The 23,318-nt window shown below is 42.1% G+C and overlaps 3 protein-coding genes across 3 annotated transcripts; all 3 read right to left on the bottom strand.

Annotated features, from left to right (window-relative positions):
• Positions 1-752: 752 nt before the first annotated feature.
• LOC137789085 (TNFAIP3-interacting protein 1-like) lies at positions 753-4,659 on the bottom strand. Its single transcript, XM_068582338.1, has 9 exons — positions 4,601-4,659; positions 3,408-3,511; positions 2,694-2,763; positions 2,362-2,436; positions 2,210-2,275; positions 1,917-2,123; positions 1,744-1,821; positions 1,013-1,138; positions 753-896 (listed from the first exon to the last, which is right to left on the bottom strand). Exons 1-9 carry the CDS (start codon positions 4,628-4,630, stop codon positions 753-755), a joined length of 900 nt encoding a protein of 299 aa, XP_068438439.1. The 5' UTR covers positions 4,631-4,659.
• A 4,336-nt stretch (positions 4,660-8,995) lies between these two features.
• On the bottom strand, positions 8,996-13,909 carry LOC137788892 (ADP-ribosyl cyclase/cyclic ADP-ribose hydrolase 1-like). The gene is made up of 8 exons (XM_068582045.1): positions 13,663-13,909; positions 12,629-12,755; positions 12,421-12,556; positions 11,332-11,414; positions 9,814-9,887; positions 9,619-9,705; positions 9,418-9,501; positions 8,996-9,308 (listed from the first exon to the last, which is right to left on the bottom strand). The coding sequence occupies exons 1-8, from the start codon at positions 13,842-13,844 to the stop codon at positions 9,251-9,253; spliced, it is 831 nt and encodes a 276-aa protein (XP_068438146.1). The 5' UTR covers positions 13,845-13,909; the 3' UTR covers positions 8,996-9,250.
• Positions 13,910-16,155: 2,246 nt separating this feature from the next.
• Positions 16,156-21,952, bottom strand: LOC137789084 (ADP-ribosyl cyclase/cyclic ADP-ribose hydrolase 1-like). Its single transcript, XM_068582337.1, has 9 exons — positions 21,757-21,952; positions 18,939-19,056; positions 18,062-18,185; positions 17,804-17,939; positions 17,306-17,388; positions 17,104-17,177; positions 16,905-16,997; positions 16,356-16,442; positions 16,156-16,255 (listed from the first exon to the last, which is right to left on the bottom strand). Exons 1-9 carry the CDS (start codon positions 21,950-21,952, stop codon positions 16,156-16,158), a joined length of 1,011 nt encoding a protein of 336 aa, XP_068438438.1.
• Positions 21,953-23,318: the final 1,366 nt, after the last annotated feature.

Genomic DNA, 23,318 nt, shown 5'->3' with positions numbered 1-23,318 from the left:
TTATTTTCATGATAAATAAACAAGAAACAGGAGGAAAAAAACTTGTTTAAATACGCTTTCAAAAATAAACGTTCATATAAATATATATATATATACATATATTCTTCATCTTCTCCCTCGACCTCTATCTTTCCCCTCAGAGGCCTCGAGTGTAAACGAGGTAGTGCTGAGCGGATGCCTGCTCCTGGACGACAGTCCAGAAGAAGACGCAGGGCGCTTTAACACCGAGACACTCGGCGACTCGTTCTTCCTGTTCCCGAAGCGTCTGCGTGAATCGGACTCGATCGCTGATGCAAAGCGGGGTCAAGACTAACGACGTTCTGCTTTCTCTTGGATCCTCTTTCTCTTGTCCCACTGTGGTTACAGGTACTTGTAACAGTCAATGGAGTTGGGGCGGTCGCCAGAAGAGGAGGAACTGAAATGCTGAGCAATGGCTGCTGGCAGCCGACTTATTGTTTCCCTCTATGCTGGTTTTCTCCTCTTGGGAGGCAAAACGCTTCCCAAGAGGTTCACATTCCTGCGTCACAGGTGGTTTGAAAGTATCTTTTTCTTACATGTTTACTTCCCAGGACATCCCAACGGGTGCGGACTTGTGGATTGGCCTCGTCGCGACCGCGAGGGGGAACTACCTGAAGCCGAATCTGCATCAGACATTCAGCCGCCGAGCTCACTTCCTTCATAAACTAGTGCTAATGGTGAGGCCTGCGACACGTTATGTGGTCGCACGAAACGAGCGAGGAGGTCGGCGGCCGTCACGGTTTGCTGTTGCGGCGTCTTTGCAACTGGTTGTGTTGCCGGTTGATCTGGCGGGGCTCCCAGTGCGGACACGCGGCTTCATCCGTGTCGCCGCTCTTGAGCGCTAGCCGCGGCGGCGGCTGCAGAGGAGTCCACGTCAGCTGCAGAAAAACAGAGACGCTTCATTAATGAAGTCTTCTTCGTCGTCCTTCGTTTCATATTCACTGCGGTGAACGTGGCAGAAAGGAAACGCGCGGCGTTGTCGTTGTAATTGTACCTGAGATTTGAGGACACGCAGCTCGCTGTGAACTTTTCTGAACTTCTTCTCTTGTTCCAGGCACTTCTCCTTCAGCTTCTCCCTGTCACTGCGCTCCTTCAAGAAGTCCTCCTTGTAGACTTCTGCCTACAAATGGACGACAAGGCGACATGAAACGAGGATTCAAACAGGTGACTGCCTTAAAGGAACAATCTGACACGGAGAAACACCCTTATTTTGCTTTTCCTGCACGCTGGTTAGCTTAGCTTAGCACACAGACTGAAAACAGAGGAAAACAGTTAGCCTGGCTCTCTCTAAAGCTAAAAATAAGAGGAAAAAAGACGTCTACCGGCTCCTGTGAAGCTCTCTGATTGTTAAATCTGTCCAAGTATGTGTAAAAATGACAATCTGTGATTTTACAGAGGATTTATGTCCTGGATCCTTTTTTTTGAGGCGACTGCACCCGACTAAAACGTAGCATTTAACCCGCCATAACACCACAATGTGTCACTTTTATCCTTTGGTTATTTTACCCACACGGCATATTAAATATTAATTGATGATTTTTACTTGTGATAAAAACAGCTAAGCTAGCTGTTTCCCCCTGTTTCAAGTCTTTACGCTAAGCTAAGCTAAGCTAAGCTAACCACCCTTTGCCTGCAGGTTCATATTTCACCTGCAGACATGAGCTTGGCATCAAACTCTCGGCGATAAAGCGTAACAAGAATTTTAAATACACGAAGGAAGCTCACCTGATGCTTCCAGACATCTTGTAGTGTTTCACAGCTCACGCCGAGAGGCCGAGTGACCTGAAGGGCCTCCTCGAGGGCCTGCAGGAACACGTCACAGCGGCGTTTAACACCACCGTTGATGCGGGAAAGAAAACATTTAAAACCCCTCCGGTGTGACGTCTCGGGCCTCTCACCCTGTTCAGCCGTCTGATCTCCTCACGCTGGTGCTCCCCTTTTCGTGCCAAAGTGCTGTTTTGTGCTCGCAGCTCCTCCGCCTCTCTCTCCGCTCTCAGCAACCCGTCTCCATCTTTACCTTCGGCTTTCTTGGATGAGGCGATGGCCTCCACCTCCTCCTCCTCTTCAGAGTGGCCGCGTTGCAGTGATGCTTTTAAATCTTGCACCTGGAAAGAGGACGCGAGGCATCAGAGCACTGTCGCCACATGACGTCGTCAAAAAAGCTGAATAAAACGCGGTTTTGTGAACGTACCCTCTCTTTGTAGTAGCGCACCATGGTGCGGTACTCTTTGCTCCACTTCTCATTGATGGAAAGAAGCTGAGGAAAAGAGGAAGAACATGTGTTTTTTGAAGTACTGAAAAGTATGTGTGTTTTTTCAGGGGGTGGATCAATATGAATCTCACCTCCTGCCTTTGCTCCTCCAAGAGAAATATCTGCGCTTTCATCCGGACGTCACCGCCGGCCGCCGACGCTTCTGACTGCAGGGATGAAAAACAAAAGAGGAACTCTTAAAATGTGGCACACGGTAAGTCCATCTGTGCGCTGGCAATTATGCAATATAACTGTGATCCACGAACTTCCTTTTACATGTTTCTGGAAGTTTTGCATTAAGTGTTTCCAGTCACACAGAGAACATGTTGTGCTTTTTTTTTTTTCTTTGCGGTCCAGGAAGCAGGTGGCGACATCCTGTCAGATGTGCAGACGTATCTTCCAGTGTTGCAACTGTTGCTGTTACCTGAGCGAGGCGGTCGGGGCGATGGGGAAGCTCTTCTCCTGCGCAGCGGTGCGCCGCACACACCTGCAGCCTGAAAACATTGGACCACGTCAACAAAAATGTACTTTTGGGCTTTTATTACACTGCAGGAAAACACTGATTTTGTTCCTGCAAACCTCCTGAATGCTAGAAGTTAACGTCGTCACACCAGAAAGTAATTAAGTACATTGACCCAAGTACTGTATTTGAAGCATCACAAGTTTGACATACTTGTACTTGTCTTGAGTATTTTCATTTTATGCTGCTTTATACATTTCAGAGGCAAAGATTTAACTTTTTTTCTCCCACATTTATTCAAAAGTTATAGTTACTCTATGAATGAAAACAGCTTAAAGAACATGACTACTACTACTACTACTACTACTACTACTACTACTACTACTACGACTACACATATTTACATTGGACAGCATTACACTGCTGTTACATGTACACAACTGGATATAATGTTCTTATATGACAGTTTTAACAGCACTAATCTGCATTACGAGTACTTTTCTTTCTGATACTTTAAGTGCTCGTAATACTTCTCTCCTTTGAAGTCAGGACTTGGATATTTTCATACAAAGGTATTTGTACTTTTACTAAAGGATGTGATTGTACGTATCCCTCCAGTGACGCAGAAGCAGTACTCTGCAGTATTAGTACCTGAAGTACAGAGGAGCTGGGCCTCACCTGTCAGTGCTCGGCAGTGATGGATACAGTCTGTCAGTCTGTCTGTGGTCGGCGGTCTGTGTTTTCTCCACAGGTGGTCTGTCCGTCGTGTTTTTGTGCTGCGGCTGTCAGACAGAAGAGAAAATACATTTTACACAACAGACATGTTACAAACCACACGGGGATCTTCAGTTTGACAGATATTTAGGAAGTTTTTATCCAAAATGTGATTTTCTTTTCATTTTTAATGGGTTCTACATGGATGAATGACGTTTAGTCACTGTTTTGTAACATTTTATTTGACTTCAATGTCCTTGTTTTAAAGGAAAACTTCAGTTGCTTTCAACAAAATATTATTATATTAAATTCATAAACAAATATGTAATATACATAGAACAAAGCCATAACCAACATATAGCAACACAACAGGGCAACCTAAAAGAGACATGATATTTTAAATAATTATTATAGTAATTAATGCATATTTAAATAAATGAAAATCAATAATCCATAAATAAATTAAATTAGAGAGGGAAAAGAATATGTAATTATTATTATTTCCTTCACACTATTTCTAAGACATTTTTCTAAACAATACTAAAGCAGGAAACCCAGTAATTAGTTAATAGATTATGGAGAAAACAGAAGAAATGCATAAAATAGTGCGCTGAAAATCAATAAGGGGAATTAAAAGAAGATGAATCAACTGAATGTTTGATAATTAATTAACTATCTACATTTTTCCATCAAGCAAAAAGAGCAAACATCCACTCTTTAACTCTCAGATGAAGCTTGTTATATTATTTTATCATAACACATTTCAGATAATTATTCGATAATATTCAAAAAATAATTGATTCTTCGAAAAGAATAATTCATTGCAGGTCTTAAATTGTCGACACACGTGCGGAGGTGTTGATGCACAGACGACACAACGTGACAGCTGACTGCAAAACCCCACGCAGAAGATGTGGAGTGTCTTCTCCACACTGTGCACGTGGAGCTCTAACATGTGCTCATAATAACAATAATCCATTCACATGATAAACATAAAGACATGGAAGCTGAAGGTTAAACATAGAAGAAGAAATACATCACTGGAAGTATCACAAAGTATGAGACTGCACCTGAGTTTGAGGAAGATTTCTCTAAATTATACAAAATAAAATAAAAGAACAGACAGAATCTGTGATGAAATAAAACATAAATCTCACCATCGTGTTGGTTCCGTGAATCTTCGACATGTTGGGATCAGTTGTGGTCTGAAGCAGCAAACTGCTGCGCGTGTGAAGTTATACTAAAGGTCACGTGACGTCACGTGACGCGTCAGACCAGAAGCGTCCCGTCACCGCGCGGCCTCTGAAGGAAAGGAAAGTACAAGCAGCTCGAGCGGTAATTAATGACGTGTTTATGGGATTGATTGATGACTAAGAGAAATATCTGACTGCGCACTGCAAGAAATGAAGACATGTGTACTTATGTTTTGTTTGGCAACACACTGGAGTTTTTATTTGTAATATGTAAATATTACAAAAAAAATAGAACTGTCTTTTAATTGCCAGTAATGAAACTCTATAATGAATAGAGGGTATTTTTTTACCCTCTATTCATTTTAGAGGGCATTTTATCATGTTTTCTCCACTGGAAGTACATTTTAGAGGGCATTTTATCATGTTTTCTCCACTGGAAGTACATTTTAGAGGGCATTTTATCATGTTTTCTCCACTGGAAGTACATTTTAGAGGGCATTTTATCATGTTTTCTCCACTGGAAGTGCATTTTAGAGGGCATTTTATCATGTTTTCTCCACTGGAAGTGAATCCTAGAAAACACTTTATCATGTTTTCTCCACTGAAAGTGCATTTTAGAGGGCATTTTATCATGTTTTCTCCACTGGAAGTGCATCTTAGAGGGCATTTTATCATGTTTTCTCCACTGGAAGTGCCTCTTAGAAGGCATTTTATCATGTTTTCTCCACTGGAAGTGCATTTTAGAAGGCATTTTATCATGTTTTCTCCACTGGAAGTGCATTTTAGAAGGCATTTTATCATGTTTTCTCCACTGGAAGTGCATTTTAGAAGGCATTTTATCATGTTTTCTCCACTGGAAGTGCATTTTAGAGGGCATTTTATCATGTTTTCTCCACTGGAAGTGAATCCTAGAAAACACTTTATCATGTTTTCTCCACTGAAAGTGCATCCTAGAGTGCAGTTATCATGTTTTCTCCACTGGAAGTGCTCCCGAGACAGCACTATACGTTACATTTTTCACACAAAATAGACACTTGATAGAGAGAAACACAAAGTATTAAATAAAGTTTCTTTATTTTATTTTGTATTTTGTTTTATTTCGAAGGGACATTACACACTATGCACACAATTTGTCAATAGCATAATATGCAAAGCACGTTGTTTTTCATTGCATCTCTTTCAGAAGAAGGACACTATCGCTGCTTCACGTTTTGAACGATCGCGAAACCAAATAAAGTCTCGCGAGAGCCCGTCACTTCTTACAGCGGGCCGCCTGCAGGCTGTGAACTTTTCGCTGCTCACACACACTCACACACACACACACGCACACACACACACACACACAAGCCGGAAGCACTGTTTCCAAGACACAAACTGTCAGAATGAAACCGTCACACACAAGAAACAAAACACAAAAGCAAAGCAGCGTGTTGAGGGGCTCTGTGGGAAAAACACACATGTCGCGCGTTCAGCGTGTTGCTCAATGAGTTGAGTCACAGCGGCTCGTTTCAGGGAAGCAGAGGGGAAGCACGCGCTGCTCCTCCACGCACCGATACTGGCGGCTCCTTTATTCTTTCTAGAAACATCTTCACGTGAAGCTGTGAGCCCACCTCTTTTTATTTAACTACCTGGTTAAAAAAAAACAAAAAAAAAACGACGATAAAACGACGTGACGCCAACTTTAAAATATGCAGCAAAACTCCCATGTGGCATTTTTTTTTTTTTTTTTACCAACAATCAAGTTTTTCTCATTTCTGACGTTGAAGTTGGAGCTTCCACTTCAATTCATTTGTTTTTTCCTCCAGATGTTCGGGATGTTTCAGCAGAGTATTGTGGGATATCCCACTTCACCAAGAGAACTTCTTTCAAAGTCAAACGTTTAAAAAAAAAGATGTTTTCTAAACCGAGAAAACACCACAATAAATAACTTTAAAGTACAGTGAAGTTCATTTAACCTTGGTGGGTGTCTTTCTAGAACATTTATAAATATACTCATGTGACTTAATTAAATGGGCGGATGCTCTTTATGGGCTATTTTTGGCTGGAGATACATTTATTTGTAGCTTATTGACGTTTACAGTAACGTGTAAAACATGCAAAACCAGAGGTTTAAATTATTATAGACACACATAGAGACAGATAACCAATCACACGCGTACGGGCAGTTTAGAGTCTCTAATTATCCTCAGCTGCGTGACTTTTGGGCTACGGGAGGAAGCCGGAGAACCCCGAGGGAACCCACGCCGCCACGAGGAGAACGTGCGCCTCTCTTGCTGTCAGGTGTTTGCATTGACATTCAAGGTATACCTTGAAATTGCAGAAATGTACGAGTGCCAACGACCTTTTTCTGGCGACTGCGGTTGAAATACAACTGAGTTTGTTTGTTACCTGATAGATTGAAAGTGCTCAGACTTTAAGAAGTTAAGAAAACATCTTCCCAAGAAGCTTCGCCCGACGATTACATCATAAAATAGCTATAACGTTGTGATCCTGTTCAGGCCAGCAGAGAAGGCTTAGCACGCCACTGACTGTCTTATAGGCCACTTAAAAAATGCTAAACAGCGAGGCTAACGACGGATAAAAACTGTGGGAATGAATTGAGCTTTTTTAACTTTGATTATCAAAAAAAGGGAGAAGTTGTCACACCGAATAGTTTCAATTCCCTTAATTAATTTAAAGTCCAGATGTGTGGAATCGCCGCATCAGCATCAAGTCATCGCCTCGACGTGTGACTGTGGTTACCGACATGGCGGCGCCGCCACGTCGTGGTTTCACTGAGGAGGGCCTCTCTCTCTCTCTCTCTCTCTCTCTCTCTCTCTCTCTCTCTCTCTCTCTCTCTTTCCTGCAGTACCTGTGCGCCGGGTTCCCAGCACTGACAGCAGCCCGTTTACGGTCACGAGTGACACGGCTGCAAGTCTCTAGAAAGGAAAGCGGAGGTCATCATCATCATCATCATCGTGAGCTCCGTTCTTCCTGCCACAGCAGTCTCGCTCTCAGAGAGTCGCACTTGGCGTGTTCCCGTCTGTGCCGCCGCCGCCGCCGCGCCTTCAGCGCAGCCACATCACAGATACGACATCTTGCGGCTGACACATGCACACGACTCTGAAAAAAAAGAAAAGAAAAAGAGAGAGTACTTTCTATTCTCCTCAGTGGTTTTGTGGTGAGGTTTATTATTTCCATCGTTTGACCTTCGGCCCCCAGATTTTCTTGTGAATCAAAAGGTGAAGAGAGGAAACAAAAAGAAAAGGAAACTCAACTGAGTGCACACATGCAGGTTTGTGTTCCTGTGTGGTGAGAAGAGCCCGGAAACCACTTCATAGAAAGTAACAATGAAGATTAACGGATCGGCAGTCAAGTTCAAAGGATTTATTCGACTTTTATTTGCAGCTACATGTTATTTTACTCACCGAGACCGTTTCTTAAATATCTCAGACTGAGAGAAACAAGATGTTCTGGGTCAGTCGAGTCCAGTATTGATTTATTTATCATGTCTTGAGGGAGGAAACCAGCACGGCTCATCCTCCGCCATCTAGTGGTGAAAGTGTGGCGCGACAACGAGATCAGAGTCCGTGCCGATGAAGATGCATGTGAGGCTCCTTCAATGCGTCGGGCTGTCATGTGTGTTTGTTTATAGTCATGTTGGATCTTCATGAAGCCATAAGGAATAACTGTGTTAAACGGTTTTATGACTTTTTATGTATGTGATTGTACTTCCTGTTGTCTGCGCAAACAGCTGCAGTTTAATTTGAATTCCAAAAGCTCTTAAATGATGAAAATACAACATAAAAGAAGCCGAATGTTACGCTCTGTGGTTGACATTGAAGCACTAAAGTGGTACACAGAATGTGACTGTTTGAGAAAAACAGATTTAAAAATTTAATGTGTTTGTGACACCAGTGTAAACTTACACAAAACAAGCTCAGTTTAGGAGTCGCGTGATCGGCTGTATCTCAAAGCAGAAGACACGTCATTGTTGTTTTCACGGCTTGAAACACATGTGAAGGTTCATGATAAATTTAAGACGTCATGAGAGCTTCTCCTGTGACCGATGCATTTAAGGGAGACTCTCTGCTCGTTCGATACGCACACAGTAAAGTAACACATCGTATCACTGCCTCATTTATGATTTTACAACCAGCGGTGAGTCACAATTTTTTTTACACATGTGGAATACACTTATAATACTTCCTCGTGTGCATCTATGTCAATGAAATAATGGCGTCATCACATGAACAATACGTATTCGCATATGGAAGAGAGAGTATAACAGTTATATTTACCTCCATTTGATGTCGTTACTTTTATGTAAAAGTGGTTATTTTGAGAACATTTGAGAATCCAAAAGACAGTTTCCCAGCCTCAGTTTAAACATTTTATTTGGTAAGGGGTGTGTCAGTAAAATTAGATAAGCACTGATATTTCACCCTTAAGATTTTACTTAAAAAGATGCATTCTCATGTTAGAAAAATGTGTGAGTGACATTCATACAAAACGTTTTTACATTAAGTCAAACTGGCCGACGGGTACAAAATTGCATGATAGCACATTATTAAATTTACAGAGATGGACTTCACAGCTGGTTATTGTTTTGCCTCGTATGATCTGATGTTTGCGTCACCAACAGGATCCACAGGAAGTCTCTGGGTGAGCGCCGCACTCCTCGAGCTGAGCCCTGCAGAGAGAGAGAGAGAGAGAGAGCAAGAAAGAGAGAGATGACATGCAGTGCACGTACATGTGACGACGTCCTCTCCAACAAACAAAAGAGTACGCCGTATACGTACTCGGCCACTTCCTTGCAGTTGTACGTTATCCTTTGATCCAGCTCCTCCTGCAGGTCCTTTAAAGAAGCATTTGTGCAGTTTGTCCTGAAGAGGAAACACAAGTTCAGGATCGGCATGAGTGCGTCTGTGCAGAAGCTAACCAATAAAAAAAAAAGGACCGTAATGCTGCAGAAGTCTGGCGTACGAGGAGACAAATCTTACACAGAGTTCTGCTGCGTGACCAGAACGACCTTCAGGCTCTTCACTCTGGGGAAGTGGAAGCGCTTCACCTCGATGCTCGCAAAGACACTGACGGCGACGAGGAAAGAGCACGACTCACTCAACAAAAGTGACTTTTTTTAATTATGTTTAAACGCCTGATTGTTGGACATTAAATGACTCCCACACACTCCTCACCTGGTGGGGTTGAATGGCATGACAATGGATCCGTTGAGCATCGCTGAGACGTCACCGCAGGCCTCGTCTGCAAACTACACACACAGATTTACACTACAGACACACTATCGATATGTAGGATTCATGCAACAGTGAATATGAATTCATATACACAGTGTGCATCCAAAATCAACTGGGTTCATCTGTCTTTGATATAGCTCAAATAAAAGAGTTGCTATTTAGGAGGAAGAGGCTGTTGCACTACGTATTGATCTATTCTTTACCATTTTTTTGATTGTAGCACCGACATCTTTTACAATTAATTCAACAAACACACACCACCAGATGCAAAACAATGTCAACATGACTACAATGAGTCTCAAAAGAGCCACCTTTGACCCACTTTAATGTCCGTTTAACCGTCAGTGTTAGCATGAGGTCTAATTTTCCTGAATTAAAATGTATAACTATGTTTTTTGCTATTCATAAACCTGAGCTAGAGGATTCATGTTTTTGGCCACCGGGTGGCAGCAGAAACGAGCTGTGAACACTGACGCACCGTCACTCTTTCATTTTAATGGAGTAAATCTTTGTAGTTTGTTTACACATCCGACAGTTATGAAGCAACATTAGGATTCATTTTTAGTTTTGTTTCTGTCTCCCTGATGATTTTAAGGCCCATATTCCTTCTGTTTTTGTTCTGGTTTTGGGCTCTACCGCCTCCTGACATTTGTTTTCAGAGATTTTTCTGTGAAAACCGCCGGCGGCTGCGGACGAAAATAACCCTGTGAGAGCGTAAAGCTCAACAATGAACTGAAACTCTACACAAAGCTGTGTAAAGAAAGAGGACTGAAGCTCCAGGTGCAGATTCTCTTCATAACAAGCAACCCCTTTCACATCGTCTTCCAGGTCATCGTTTGATGCACTTGTACGGTAAAGATACCGGTTATAAACACAGCTTGCTGAGGACAAAAAAAACAAAAAAAACCAACCCAGATTTAATCATTTGTCTAGCTGCACTTCAAACGTTTCAGGGCGCCGCAAGCTTGGGCCTGCTTCATATCACACCCACTGTGTATCTGTTGCACTTTCTTAAAGATGCAGCTAATGCTAAAGCTATTAGCGTCTTTATCCTGGTCGTGCTTCAATCTTATGCAAAAAAACTTTTTGTTTGGGGTTGTGTACGCTGTGTGTCTCTGCATAGCGATGTGTTGGGATGCAATCTGTGTGTTTTGGTGAACATAATGTGTTGGTGGTTTAAAACCCAGACAAACCAAACCAGGTCTGAGTGCGTGGGTTGCCGCCGCTCAGTCAGGAGAGCGCTCTGCTATGCGGCTCCATGGAGACCGGCGCACAAAGCCTCATTGATGAAGAGCCGGCTGACCTTTTTCCCCCCTTCTCCTCGGCTCCATCGTGGCCACTTAAGCGCACCGCTTCACCTCGCTCTCCACACACGTCCGTTACACTAACCGCCGCACGAGCCCACATCTGTCGTATTGTCGCCAGACCTAAAAAAAAGGATCCGCGTCGATTACTCACAGCGGTGGAGACTCGGTTCCAAAAGGAGCGAACGGTGTTGTTCTCGCAGTCGGACCATCCGGGGCAGTCGGTTGTGAACGTTTCTACAAGAGCAGCAGGAACATCACACTCAGAGACAGAGCTTATGCGACAAACGCAGTCAAACAATCCAAACATTGTGCATTAAAAAAACAAACGTGTATAAATGATAACGTCAAACGATATTAGCATATTCGCATCTGGCAATACATTTTAGATTTTTGCCAGAGAGGCAAAACTGACACAAATGTTCTGAAAATGTATGTTGTTTGACAATGATGTTGTCAAAGCTGCTGGAAATTCCTCTGTATGCTGATGACATCATCATATATTATGCTGGTCCCTCACTCCACTGTCCACTCTCCAACAAAGCCTCACCTCCACCTGCTCCAAAAAAAGACCAAATGTATGCTGTTTGACCGGAAAAACCTCATCATCCCCAACCCTCCCAAGATCTACAGTCCTGATGGCTTGGAGCTGGAGTTTGTCAGCTTTAAACAAACCAACTATACAATTATTTGTATGCGTTTGTCATACTGTATTGTACCTGTGCTGCTGCCTCTTGGCTGGGTCATCATTGCAAATAAGGATTGGTTCTCCACTGATTTGACCTAGTTAAATAAAGGTCTAATAATAATAAATGTATGCATGTGTGCGGCCGAGTAGACATGTGTAGTTTCTACATACAAATACAAATGTGTGTACATTTTGGGTTTATTTTACCAAATGTGTTTGTTTTGGGTCTGGACTTCTGTGATTATAATTAGTATTATTGTATCATGATATTGATTGATGCTTCTAGTTGATACGTATGTCCTTTTTTCTTCTGGCTGATGATTTTTTAAATGATATTTTGTGTGATATCACTTCAAGGGTCAGGATGCATAATAAACTAGCACTCCTTTCTCTTTTCAGACAGCTAATTTGAGAATTATTGCAATACAACCGGCATGAAAGGACGAATCATTAAAAAAGACATTTTTAGAAAGTACAACTTTAAAAAAACACATTTCCGCTGCTGTGAGCTTGATCTCTTAATCTATTTCTGTACATACCGCTCGCTAGTCTCACCTCTGCTGCCCTCCTTTCCACACCAGGTCAGCCCATCCAGCACCGATCCCAGCAGAGTTTCCTCCACGGTGAGAAAACAGTCTCTCTTCTCAGTGAAGTCGTGGACCACGTCCTTGGTTTTGCTCCAGAACATCATCTAAACAAAAGATGTTAGAAGTATTGTGCTGCATTGTTAAAGAGGATAATGTGCATTGTGAAGAGTGTTTACTCTGTTGCATGCAGGTTTGAAGGGGACCGCGGCAATCAGAGGGTCATAAGCCTCCATGGGAACTTCACAAGGGTCCAGCCCGACGTAGGCCTGTTCGAACACACCCCAGATCTTCTCACAGTCGTACCTGGAAAACAAATGCAGGTGTTTTGAAGCACAGTTCATGAGCTACATGTATTCGTCTGAACAAAAGAAATCTCATCCCTCCCTCAAGATACACCGGTTGAAGTTGTGCGTGTCGTGAAGAAATTTGTTCGCTAAAAAGTGCTCTATATTTTTAAGAAACTATGTGAAAACTGGGCCATTGTTGAACGTGTCGAAATCATATCTCAAAACGATATCAGCTTGATTACAATGAATAAGACAACGATCTACCGGTGGGGTAGAAACACAGAGAAACAGACAAAGACAAAGTTCAGCCAGGTGAGTCATCAATGATCAAACTTTACTGCCTTGCTTCCCAGGAATCACTTATCATTAATACCTCTTTATCATGTGAATCATGTGAATCACATGGTGTTTGGCAATATAGTGCAACCACACACTCTATTCTTGCAACTACTTTTAATGCATTTTTAAAATGCGTCTGTGAGAGATTACACAGTTTATTTATTCTGGTGTGATTTTCAGCTGCGTTCACGCACCTGTTGTCACTGCCTTTGATTGCATTTCAATGCATTTGGCACGCACGCAGATTTAATTCCCGATTAGAGACTAATAAAGTTAACCATCCAGCCAGACAGCTGTTTCTGTTATTTAGTTTCCCCTCGTTGATAATAACAGAAACACCTGTCAGTGTAACGCGAGCTCAGTTCACCACATTCTGCTCCAAAATGACCACAACGTTGTGTTTGACTGCATTAGTTTGTGCATCGTCAGTCCGTTCACCCACTAAACACCTGAACGTGCAAACAAAATCCTGTTTCTTCTTCCAAATGGACTCGTTCTCAGCCCTCGTGTTGTGTGGTCGGGCTTACATAGGGTGACCCTGAAGGGTTGGAGTGGTGCACGAAACACTTTTTTTTTAAACTCACCCCTTGAACGCCTCACACCTCGCCATGAATGTCGGCTTCAGTGCGTGTGCTTTCTGCCGGACCGACACTCCCACCACGACGGCGACGACGACCAGCAGCAGCAGGACCGCGAGCACAGCGAGCAGCACGCCGCGTGTCCTGCGTCGCTTCCCCGGGAGAGGAGTCCCTCCTCCGCGCTCCATGAGGAAACTGCGAGTCCGAGTCCCGACCGCGAAACCCGCAGGTTTGTTGTCAGTGAGACGGCGCTCGCGCTCGCGCTTCTATTTATGGAGGAGTGCTCGCACGTGCGCGTCGGCTCGTGGGCACGGAGCCTCCAAACGAGGTGCAGCTGCTCAACATGAGGGGCGAGGCTCACAAACAGGACCGTTAGTTTGAGGTACTTGTACTTCACTTCAGTGTTTTCATTTTCTTAATACTTGCAGTTTTCTCCATTTCCAGTGGCAAGCTTAGTGTACTTTTTACTATTTGCATAATGTACTTTTAAGTATTTGCATGATGTACTTTTAACTATTTGCATAGTGTACTTTTTACTATTTGCATAATGTACTTTTAACTATTTGCATAGTGTACTTTTAACTATTTTGCTTCCTTTAGTTACTGTGCAGATTAAACTTGTTGATGCAAAATATTACCAACAAACTAGAATGTATTATATATTAAGATACTACCTTTACTTGTTCTATTAGAGTATTTCTTGTTACATTTATAAAATAAATATTTGTATACATAAGTAAAAATACTGATTGATCACTAATTAGAAAATTAATATTGACAATTTAAAAAATAAATAAATACATGAATACAATAAACAATGACGAATTTAATAAAATATAAAATATTGTACACCCCGTCCAAAAATACAAATAATCATTTATTCATTATTTGTTGTTACATTTATAAAATAAATATTTGTATACATAAGTAAAAATACTGATTGATCACTAAATAGAAAAATTAATGACAATTTTATTAAAATATAAATAGTACACCCCGTCTAAAAATACAAATAATCGTAATGTATCCTAAAAAAATTTAATGAATTACACTTTTAATTTTTTTTAATATATATTCAAAATTATATTTTTTTTTATCCAAAAAACAGCCCATGAGTCTATATGTAATTTCTTATTATTTTTTGCAGTCCGAACATAGTGAAACGTGATATGTTCATGAACATGTGATATTTAAATGAATGCAATCAGCCTAATAAACCCACCAGGTGTGTTTTTACTGTATTTTCCATCAATGGTTCAGTTCCTACCACCTCGCAGTGCGCGCTCCGACCGGCCCTTCTTCATTTGCATCTCAGCAGACTTGTGCTTTTACAGCTTGTCTGCTCTTGTTATTCACCTTTTCTTCCTATCAGGTATGATGTCACATTAATAAGATAATCAAACCGAGGAGCTGCTCCAGCTCGGTGGAGCTTCATGCAATTAAATGCTTATCAAAGCTGTCGACAGAACTCAAAGGTCACGCAGGAACGTTCAGGAGAGAACATGTTGTGAAATGCCACAGACATTTGTCAAGAAAGCAAAAGGTTAAACACTCCAGGAAACTAGTTTTGCAGGATGATTATTTTATTTCATGATTTAATACATACAGGCTCATCATGCAGTGGATGTGTATTGTGCTAATTAGCTCGTAGCATAAATGAATGACACGCAGAATCACAGAAATGAAGCACACTATTAGTATAATAGACAAATATTTAACTTTCTACTCCAATTCATTGTTCTCGTAGTTTTAGTTAATAGTAGCGTTGCAGTTTCTGATTAAGAAAACAACAGGAAATACAATGTGATGTTTTATCAGAGGTAAAACTATTTTAAATTCACACGCTGTCCAGCAGCATGTAAATGGGTCAAAGTTAGCCCCATATTTATATATTACAACGTTAAACTGACGTACACATCATGAAACAGTAAAATGCATTGTTTAGAAAATAGAAAATAGGAGCATTTTGCAATAACTTATAATAAACAAACTAATTAAGATGGAAAAACATGTGTTATTAGTGTCCAACGAAGCAGAGTAGTTCAACCAGGAGCTTTAGCTGCATGTGTGTGTGTGAGAAACCAAAATACTTTCACCCTTTGACCTTATAAAAGAAGTTCCCTCGTGACTTTTGAACCCATAAGCACCGACAGCAGGACACGTGCGACACGACTGAACGGTTTCGAGGCGGAGCAAAAACTCAGATTTGATTAAACACACGGATTTAAAAATAAAATACATCACGAGGACGAAACCGGAAGTAGTTTTCAGCGCTAAATTTAGGTCACGATGAGACACCGTGGGACCGCCGTCAAGTCAGCTGGTTCCTGTTGCTTCACTGTAACTGATAACGGGCTCAATCCAGCAGGATCTCTGACGGCAGGAAACGGATCAATGTTCCCCCGCTCGAGGCTCCTCGACCTCATCCTGTGAGCCGCCAGTTAAAACATTTTTCCCCACCGCCAAATATTCTCGGGACAACATCCTGCAGACCTCCCATCAGTTAAACTTGAGGCTCCTCCTGAGTGAGAAGCCGTTTGCACATTTCTGGCAGGAGGTCTGTTCGGGGTCCTGGATGCACTGGAGCAGCATCAGGGTCCTGTGGACCAATATCACTGAAGTTAGTCGACAACATCTGTTTTCACATCTGTCTGCGCCGTTCAAGAGGCCGTCGTTTGACTTGATGGAAAGTCACTTACTCGTCGTTGTCGGTGCAGGTCCAGTGGAAACCTCTGGACCGGAGGATCTGGATCAAGTCCACAACGGATCCTTGGTTACATGATTCTCTGTGGAAGAGGAAGAAACAAGGGACTTTCTTTAAATATTAACCACTTTTTGATAAGTCAACACTTATAAAGCTGTAACTAATGGCAAAAACAATTATTGATAATGATAATAATACGTTTTAGATCAGTTATCAACAAATAAGAGGATTAGCGACTCTGTGGTGTAACAATTAAATTTAGCTTTATTTTAACGAGCCATAATGTTCGTAGTTTAAAAGTTTTTGCAAGGGAATAAATACATTTTGGTCCATTAGAAAGTCTACTTTAATACAATGTGTTCTGGTGTCATGAAAGGAAAAGTAAGTCATTATACACACTGTTGCCTTTGATAAGGGTGTGTGAGGTATAACCAATGACGCTAAAGTCGATAGTTGTATCTCAGCCTTTTGTAAAGGGTGACTATTTGGAAAGTGGTAATGATTCATCAGTTTTCAGTGACACACCAGCTGATTTCATCCTCACATAAAAGGTCCGTCCAGGTTGGTCACCACCTTGATGTTGACGGACTCCACCCTGCACGGGTCCAGACCGTCCAGCTCGAAACTTCCAAACATGCTGCAGGGTTGCAAAAGAAGAGGAAAGAAATACATATTTCATCCAATACTCAACAGACACTTTTGCAAAAAAAAAACCTCAGATGCTTCTTCGTTTCTTCACGCACCTTTCCTTGTTGAAGGCTTTGCGAATCGACCCGTTCAGTAGCACGGTGACGTTGCCACGCGCCATTTCTGCAAACTAACGGTGAGGGTGGAGAAATTTGCATGAGAGCAGTTATTCCCCTGCAGGTTTTGCAGCGGTATGATGCGTATGAATGATGAGCAACACAGCTGTGTGCACACCAGCTGTTTGGACTGTGAACTCACGTTCTGCGAGGCTTTCCCCCACAAGGAATACACCGGGTGATGCTTGATTTCCGCCCACGTCGGACAAGACCGGAAGTTAAAACCTGCGGCGTCAAATTGACAGATATTAGCTTGATAATATTCAATTGAGACATGAATGAATATTGAGAAAAACAAGCTTAGGCAATGACGAAACATTTAAATAAAATATAAAATCCTACAAACACGTGGAAACATTGAGGATATTTCATTTGGATGTCAGTGATCTGTTACATTCCTTGATTGTAAAATAAAAAACCTGTATAAAAGTAGAATTAAATACACTTTCTGTACATATTATTTGAATCAACTTAAAGATGCGTTAAGTGACTTCCGGCCACTAGGAGGCGGCAGAAACAAGAAAGAACATTTCTGTTCCGCTACAGCCAGACGTTTCTCTCGTCTTGAGTGTTTTTGAGGCGACAATCTCTCTTTGATTCAGTTACAGTTGTCTCGTTGTTAAAACTGTGAATGATCTACCAGAGGCGTCCGCTCGTCCGCACCAGACGAGGCCGTTGAACATGGAGCCGACCAGCGTGTCCCCCAGGGTCCAGAAGTCACGGCCGATAGCCGCGTAGCTTTCCATCAGCCTCCTGGTTTTACTCCAGAAGAGAAACTAGACAAAAGGGAAAGGAAGTATGAAGCAAAGGTCTTCCATCTGATGAGGTATCGGTGAACAATAATCAATATATATATGTATATATATATATGTAAATATCATTTCGGAGCTCTTCTCACCCCGTCGCTCGGCCACGTCTGATTAATCGCGGAAAACATCTGGCGATAATCCACCGTCTCGTTGAAAGAGGACTGACGGAGAACCGACTCCTCGAACCGTCTCCAGATGTTCTCGCAGTCCAACCTGCAGAGGACGAGCTGTCAATCAATCAGTCAATCAATATGCAACTATTTTGCTAAATCAATTTTCCCATCACTCGCTGAATCAAGAAAAAAAAGTTGAATTGGTTGTCCTCAAACACTTCTCCAATGTTAAGATGTGCTACTTTTCTTTTTTTTTACCTTATATTTTGATTCTGTTTTTTATTTATAGGCCAAAAAATGTATCTAATAATCATGAAATATGCCAACATTTATTTACTTTTAGTATAGTAAATCACTCTTACGTTTCATTCATCTGCAAATTCATAAAGGAGATAATTTTGCGGTTTCAAGACCTAAACAAGCTATTCTATGTTCTTAACTCAATATAGTGACGTTTTAAAATGTAAGACATGAAAGCCTCACGCCTTTCATCATCCCGCAAAATCAATAACTGACTGTATCCACGTAAACAAGAAATGACAAATCAGCGCTTCTCAAAAAGAAAACTAAGCAGAAATCACTGAACTGAACAAATATTGTTCAAGTCGTGGAAGCATGCAGCCAGAATTTCCCATGACATTTAATTTGATTTTTTATCAAAAAAGCGTGACAACATGGCCTCCAGTGTTCCTGCCATTCACGAGCCGAGGGCTCGTTCATCTGCTGTGGGAGCGAATCAAGTCTTTCCTGTTTTTGCGCCTCAAGCCACAAAGTCTGAGGTTGTTAAACTGCTGAACTGCCGTCAGCGAGAGAGTGAGAACACGAGTACGAGTCCTCGTGCGGCGCTCATTACCTCAAGCTGGGGTTAACGAGCGAGATGTAATTATAACATCTTCCGACCACGATGTCTTTGATGTTGGGGGTCGTCCCCGGCTGTGCTCGAACGGAGCCGAGCAGGGACAGAATGAACCCTTCGAACGTGGACACAAACACAGAGGAGTCAACATGTTGTCGGTCACGCATCACATTTGCGAGGGTCTCATCAGAAGGAGGGGAGAGAAAGAAGGCGAAGTGGCTTACACACTGTCACGCTGCCCGTTGCAGAGCGATGAGGTGTTTTGGAGGCGCTCATGACGGTGAGACCCTGGACTTGTTGGTACTCGCTGTAATCCACTTCACTGTAAAGCAACAGCGACAAAAGAAGTTATTTTTTGGGGATTTGGCTCCAGGCCAGCAGGTACTTTTTTTTCCCTCGGGAGCCGACAAAGTGCGTGTGCGTGATCCACGACATTTTTCTCATTTACAAAAACCTCCTCCCACGTTTTTTTTCTTTCTTTCCTGTCAAACCTGGCAGCCGTTCAGATCCCCCTCCAGGATATTTTAACATAATGACGGCCGACCTTTTAGAGAACAAGTATCGCCCCGGCATATCGAGCAGACACACAAAAGATACACTTTTTTGTTTTCTTGTAAATTACAGTAATTAGCGCATGCAGTCATACAATAGCATGAGAATGCTGCTGCACAGTGCAGAGAGAAAGCACAGCGGTAAATGCTCACCGCGCAGAAGGTCAACTTGCGATGAATGGCTCGACACTGAAGTCAGATTTCTGCACAATTTGAGTCCCGTTGTGGCGCAATCGCATGCGTCCTCTGCTCTCAGGATGCTTGTTGACCTGACTGAGAGACAGCCCTCTGAGACTTGCTTTAAAGGCAGACGAGGTGGGTTTTTTTTTCCCCCTCCAGGCTGACGCAAAGAGCAGCTTCCCATGACTCCCATTATGATACTGAGAAGACTCTCCACAGTGTGTCGGCTGTTCTCTGGATGATGTTGTGATGGGCTGGAGGAAGAATATGTGGTTGTCTTCATTATTAGATACTCTGAATTGTTATTCTTAACATCTTTGTTAACTCAATTTTGCACAATGTGTACAGTATGTCTCAAAATGAGACCGCAGCATCTTGTTGACAAACTGTCAATGGCGTTTTGTGAAGTGGCCTACTTACTTTTTACTTTTTGTCAACGGGGGAAAACATACGATCCTGACCGGAAAGTGTTCATACGGGTCAATGCTTCAATTACACTGAGTCGTTCTTTCTTTTCCTTCATACTTTTGTATACTTTACTTGCAAGGCTTAAAGCTACCAAAAAGGAACTTTTATCACGCGTTACATCACATTGCATTTCATTGAGATGACGCTTTCATTCAAAGCGACTCACAATAAGTGGATTCAACTGTGAGGACAAATTTAGAACAACAAGAATCAAGTCAGTACAGTTTCTTAAAATAAAGTTAAACTGCAGAGTTCTATCAGTAAGAGACATCGTTCCTTTTTCAAGTCGAAAAAGATGTGTTTTTAGTTTGCGCCGGAAGATGTAGAGACTTGTCGATGTGAGACTGACGTGGACGTGGAGCTCATTCCACCGTTGAGGAGCCAGGGCGGCAAATAGCCGTGACTTTGTTGAGGGGGTTGATTTTTGGGGGCCACTGTGGACAAAAGCGGTATTGTTTTTGAGTCCCTTTTGGAAAACTCTCGTTTTACTGTCCCTGGACGCCTCCGCTTTGCCTCCTTGGTGCCAGCTTTGGGTCTTGCTCTGGCGATGCTGCATGCTTCAACTGTTTTCTCTCACCTCTCCATTCATGCATCCTCAGAACATTTGATGTCTCTGATAATGTATTGCATTGTTTATGAGCATTGTGAACCGTTCTGCACTTGAACTGGTTTTCTTGATGCTCTGGTTCATGGAAGTGGCCGTGCATGAGCAGGCTGCGGTCTGATTGTCCACGGTGAAGCTGGAGGAGCGCTTTGTCGCTCCCTGGAACTTGTGTAAACCTCGTCTGTGTGGACGGTTTCCCTGAAGAAAAAACAGATCTGGGGTTTGTGCAAATCAGCGGCAATAAGATTTTTTAGAACCATTTGCTTGTTTTTCTGACGACTTCTTCCTGTGAGAATCGGCCTTTGGAGAAAAGTAAACAGCTGCATCGAATGCACTGGTGCAGATAACGTGGCTCCATCTTAGACGTTGGACATCAGGGAAAACATTGTCCTTTAACTTTGAATACACGTGAGCACGCTGACACTCATCTTTTGCTGTCTGTTTTTCCATCATTATTGCAAATGAGGTGAATCTGAATGACTCATGACGCACAAATAAAGGTCGACTGGTGCGACTGTTGCGCCTGTAATTTTGAGCTTGTGAGTCTGTGTGAGAGACCTTTTGTCGCGATGTGATCCTGAGTATTTTGCTTCAGATGTTGTGACCAATCGATCACATGCAGTAAAGAGGTAACGAGGTTTCTTGTTTTGGTGTTGCAGCGATCACAAGATGGTCTTGCATTACTTTAGTTTTGTTAATATATATCAACAGAAACATTAGGGGAGTCTAAGAGAGACCTGGGATAGTTTTAGTGAATGTTTCCACCAAACACACAAAGTGTGAATTGACTGACTGAGATTTTCATTGTTCTACCTTTTCTTGAAAGAAACAGGGCTGGTTGGGTGGGGACAAAATGGCTGCCGCGAGCGAAGGAGTTCAAGTATCTCTGGGTTTTGTTCACGAGTGAGGGTAAGGTGGAGCGGGAGATCGACAGGCGGATCGGTGCGTCTTGGTGAAAAAGGGAGCTGAGCGGGAACACCATTGACTGGTCGGTCTACGTTCCAACCCTCACCGATGGTCACGAACTCTGGGTCGATGACCGAAAGAACGAGGCCTCGAATACAAACAGCCGAAATGAGCTTCCTCCGCAGGGTGGCCGGGCTCGGCCTTAGAGACGGGGCGAGGAGCTTGGACATCAGGAGGAAGGCTTGGAGTCCAGCCGCTGCTCCTTTGTGTCGAAAAGGAGTCAGCTGAGGTGGTTCGGGCATCTAATCGAGATGCCTCCTGATCGCCTCCCAGTAGAGGTTTTCCTGGCACGTCCAACTGGCAGGAAGCTCCCGGGGGGAGACCCAAGACACACTGGAGGGATTATATCTCTCAGCTGGGTAAACCTCGGGATAGAACAGAATGAGCTAGAATATGTAGCGCATGAGATGGATGATGGGTGGATGGAGTGGTAGTTGGAGATTAGATTAAAGGAATGCCTTACAGACTTCTGTTTATGATTTCCTGCCACTTCTTTGTGCGGTGAAGTCCGCCTGTAGGCAAATCTGTACGATAGTTTGGATAAAATAGTGCACCTTTGTTGAAAAGCTAATTGCATTTATCATACCACAGAGAGTCTTAACACAAATGTAAAACATTTATTGATATAAAATGCTTGAAGGTTAATAAGCAAATCCAGCCTAAATTAAATGCAAGCCAAAGTCTGATTTTCTCACACTGCTTTGTGTGTAACACTTTGTTTAAAAAACTGAAATGTAGCTTCGGGAAAATGTGCGATAAGAATGATCAATGGACTTTCACATTGTGTCCAGTACACCAGACTGTGTGAAAAAGAGTTTCTTGTTAACAGAACCAACACTTTGCCATTAGGGGAAGTTTGTGAATTATTAAATCGAGTAAAAGTTAGCTTAATGTAAAAGAAAAAACGTATTACTTCAATCATTTCCACAGACATAAAGTAGAGGCAATAATTCTAATTGTCATGACACTTCTGTTCGGAAACTAAGACCATTCAACATTTCATTATAATAAAAATAACGTCAACTATTTCTTATTTTTAATTAAGGATGTGTAATTTGTTGCCTAGGGGGGTAAATTGTAGTTTCACTCCCAAGAGATGTTGTCTGAAAATACTCTAACAAATCCTTAATGGTTATTCACATGTTTTATGAGACCAGTAGCCACAAACAAAGGCATTAATAAGAATGTAGAAAAGCAACAAATTGCTGTTTTTCCTTTTTCAGATTGTACTCGACTAAAGTAACACAAAGTACTTTGGAAGTTCTGGAGTTATAAGCAAGCAAAGAGGTATTAATGTAAATAGAATAATGTGCATATTAAGCTTGCATATGCATGCTAAAATAACCCCAGTGACATCTAACCCCTGACCCTGAGAAAAGAGTGTCATGTAACTAATAATCTGCAGTTTCAGGCTCTGCTGCTGTGTGGACTTACAGACAGTTATAAAACAGTGCAACTTCAATGTTTATTTCATATATATTCTTTATTTCTATAAATGTAACATACATTACGGTTAATACACAAAACAAACAATCACACAACACAACAGACACCTCCTGTGATTGATACATGAATAATATTCCCCATTTCTTCCTGTTAGCGTTCACA

Source organism: Clinocottus analis, unplaced genomic scaffold, assembly GCF_023055335.1.
Source record: "Clinocottus analis isolate CAN_PGR_092001 unplaced genomic scaffold, fCliAna1.0.p SCAF_18, whole genome shotgun sequence".
Lineage (NCBI taxonomy): Eukaryota > Metazoa > Chordata > Actinopteri > Perciformes > Cottidae > Clinocottus > Clinocottus analis.
The sequence above is the reverse complement of the archived record's forward strand: the minus strand, read 5'-3'. Positions and strand labels throughout refer to the sequence as shown.

Excerpts from the sequence above, each read along its gene's own strand:
- LOC137788892 (XM_068582045.1), bottom strand. The coding sequence starts at position 13,844 with ATGGAGCGCGGAGGAGGGACTCCTCTCCCGGGGAAGCGACGCAGGACA. Across the intron at positions 12,557-12,628 it reads TCAAACCTGCATGCAACAGA|ATGATGTTCTGGAGCAAAAC; the intron begins GTAAACACTCTT and ends TCTTTTGTTTAG. Across the intron at positions 11,415-12,420 it reads TGGAAAGGAGGGCAGCAGAG|AAACGTTCACAACCGACTGC; the intron begins GTGAGACTAGCG and ends CTGCTCTTGTAG.
- LOC137789085 (XM_068582338.1), bottom strand. The coding sequence starts at position 4,630 with ATGTCGAAGATTCACGGAACCAACACGATG. Across the intron at positions 2,276-2,361 it reads TGGAGGAGCAAAGGCAGGAG|CTTCTTTCCATCAATGAGAA; the intron begins GTGAGATTCATA and ends TCTTTTCCTCAG. Across the intron at positions 2,124-2,209 it reads TGCGCTACTACAAAGAGAGG|GTGCAAGATTTAAAAGCATC; the intron begins GTACGTTCACAA and ends TCCTCTTTCCAG.
- LOC137789084 (XM_068582337.1), bottom strand. The coding sequence starts at position 21,952 with ATGCCCGAACCACCTCAGCTGACTCCTTTTCGACACAAAGGAGCAGCG. Across the intron at positions 18,186-18,938 it reads CTCGTTAACCCCAGCTTGAG|GTTGGACTGCGAGAACATCT; the intron begins GTAATGAGCGCC and ends CGTCCTCTGCAG. Across the intron at positions 17,178-17,305 it reads GGGGGAAAGCCTCGCAGAAC|TTTGCAGAAATGGCGCGTGG; the intron begins GTGAGTTCACAG and ends CCTCACCGTTAG.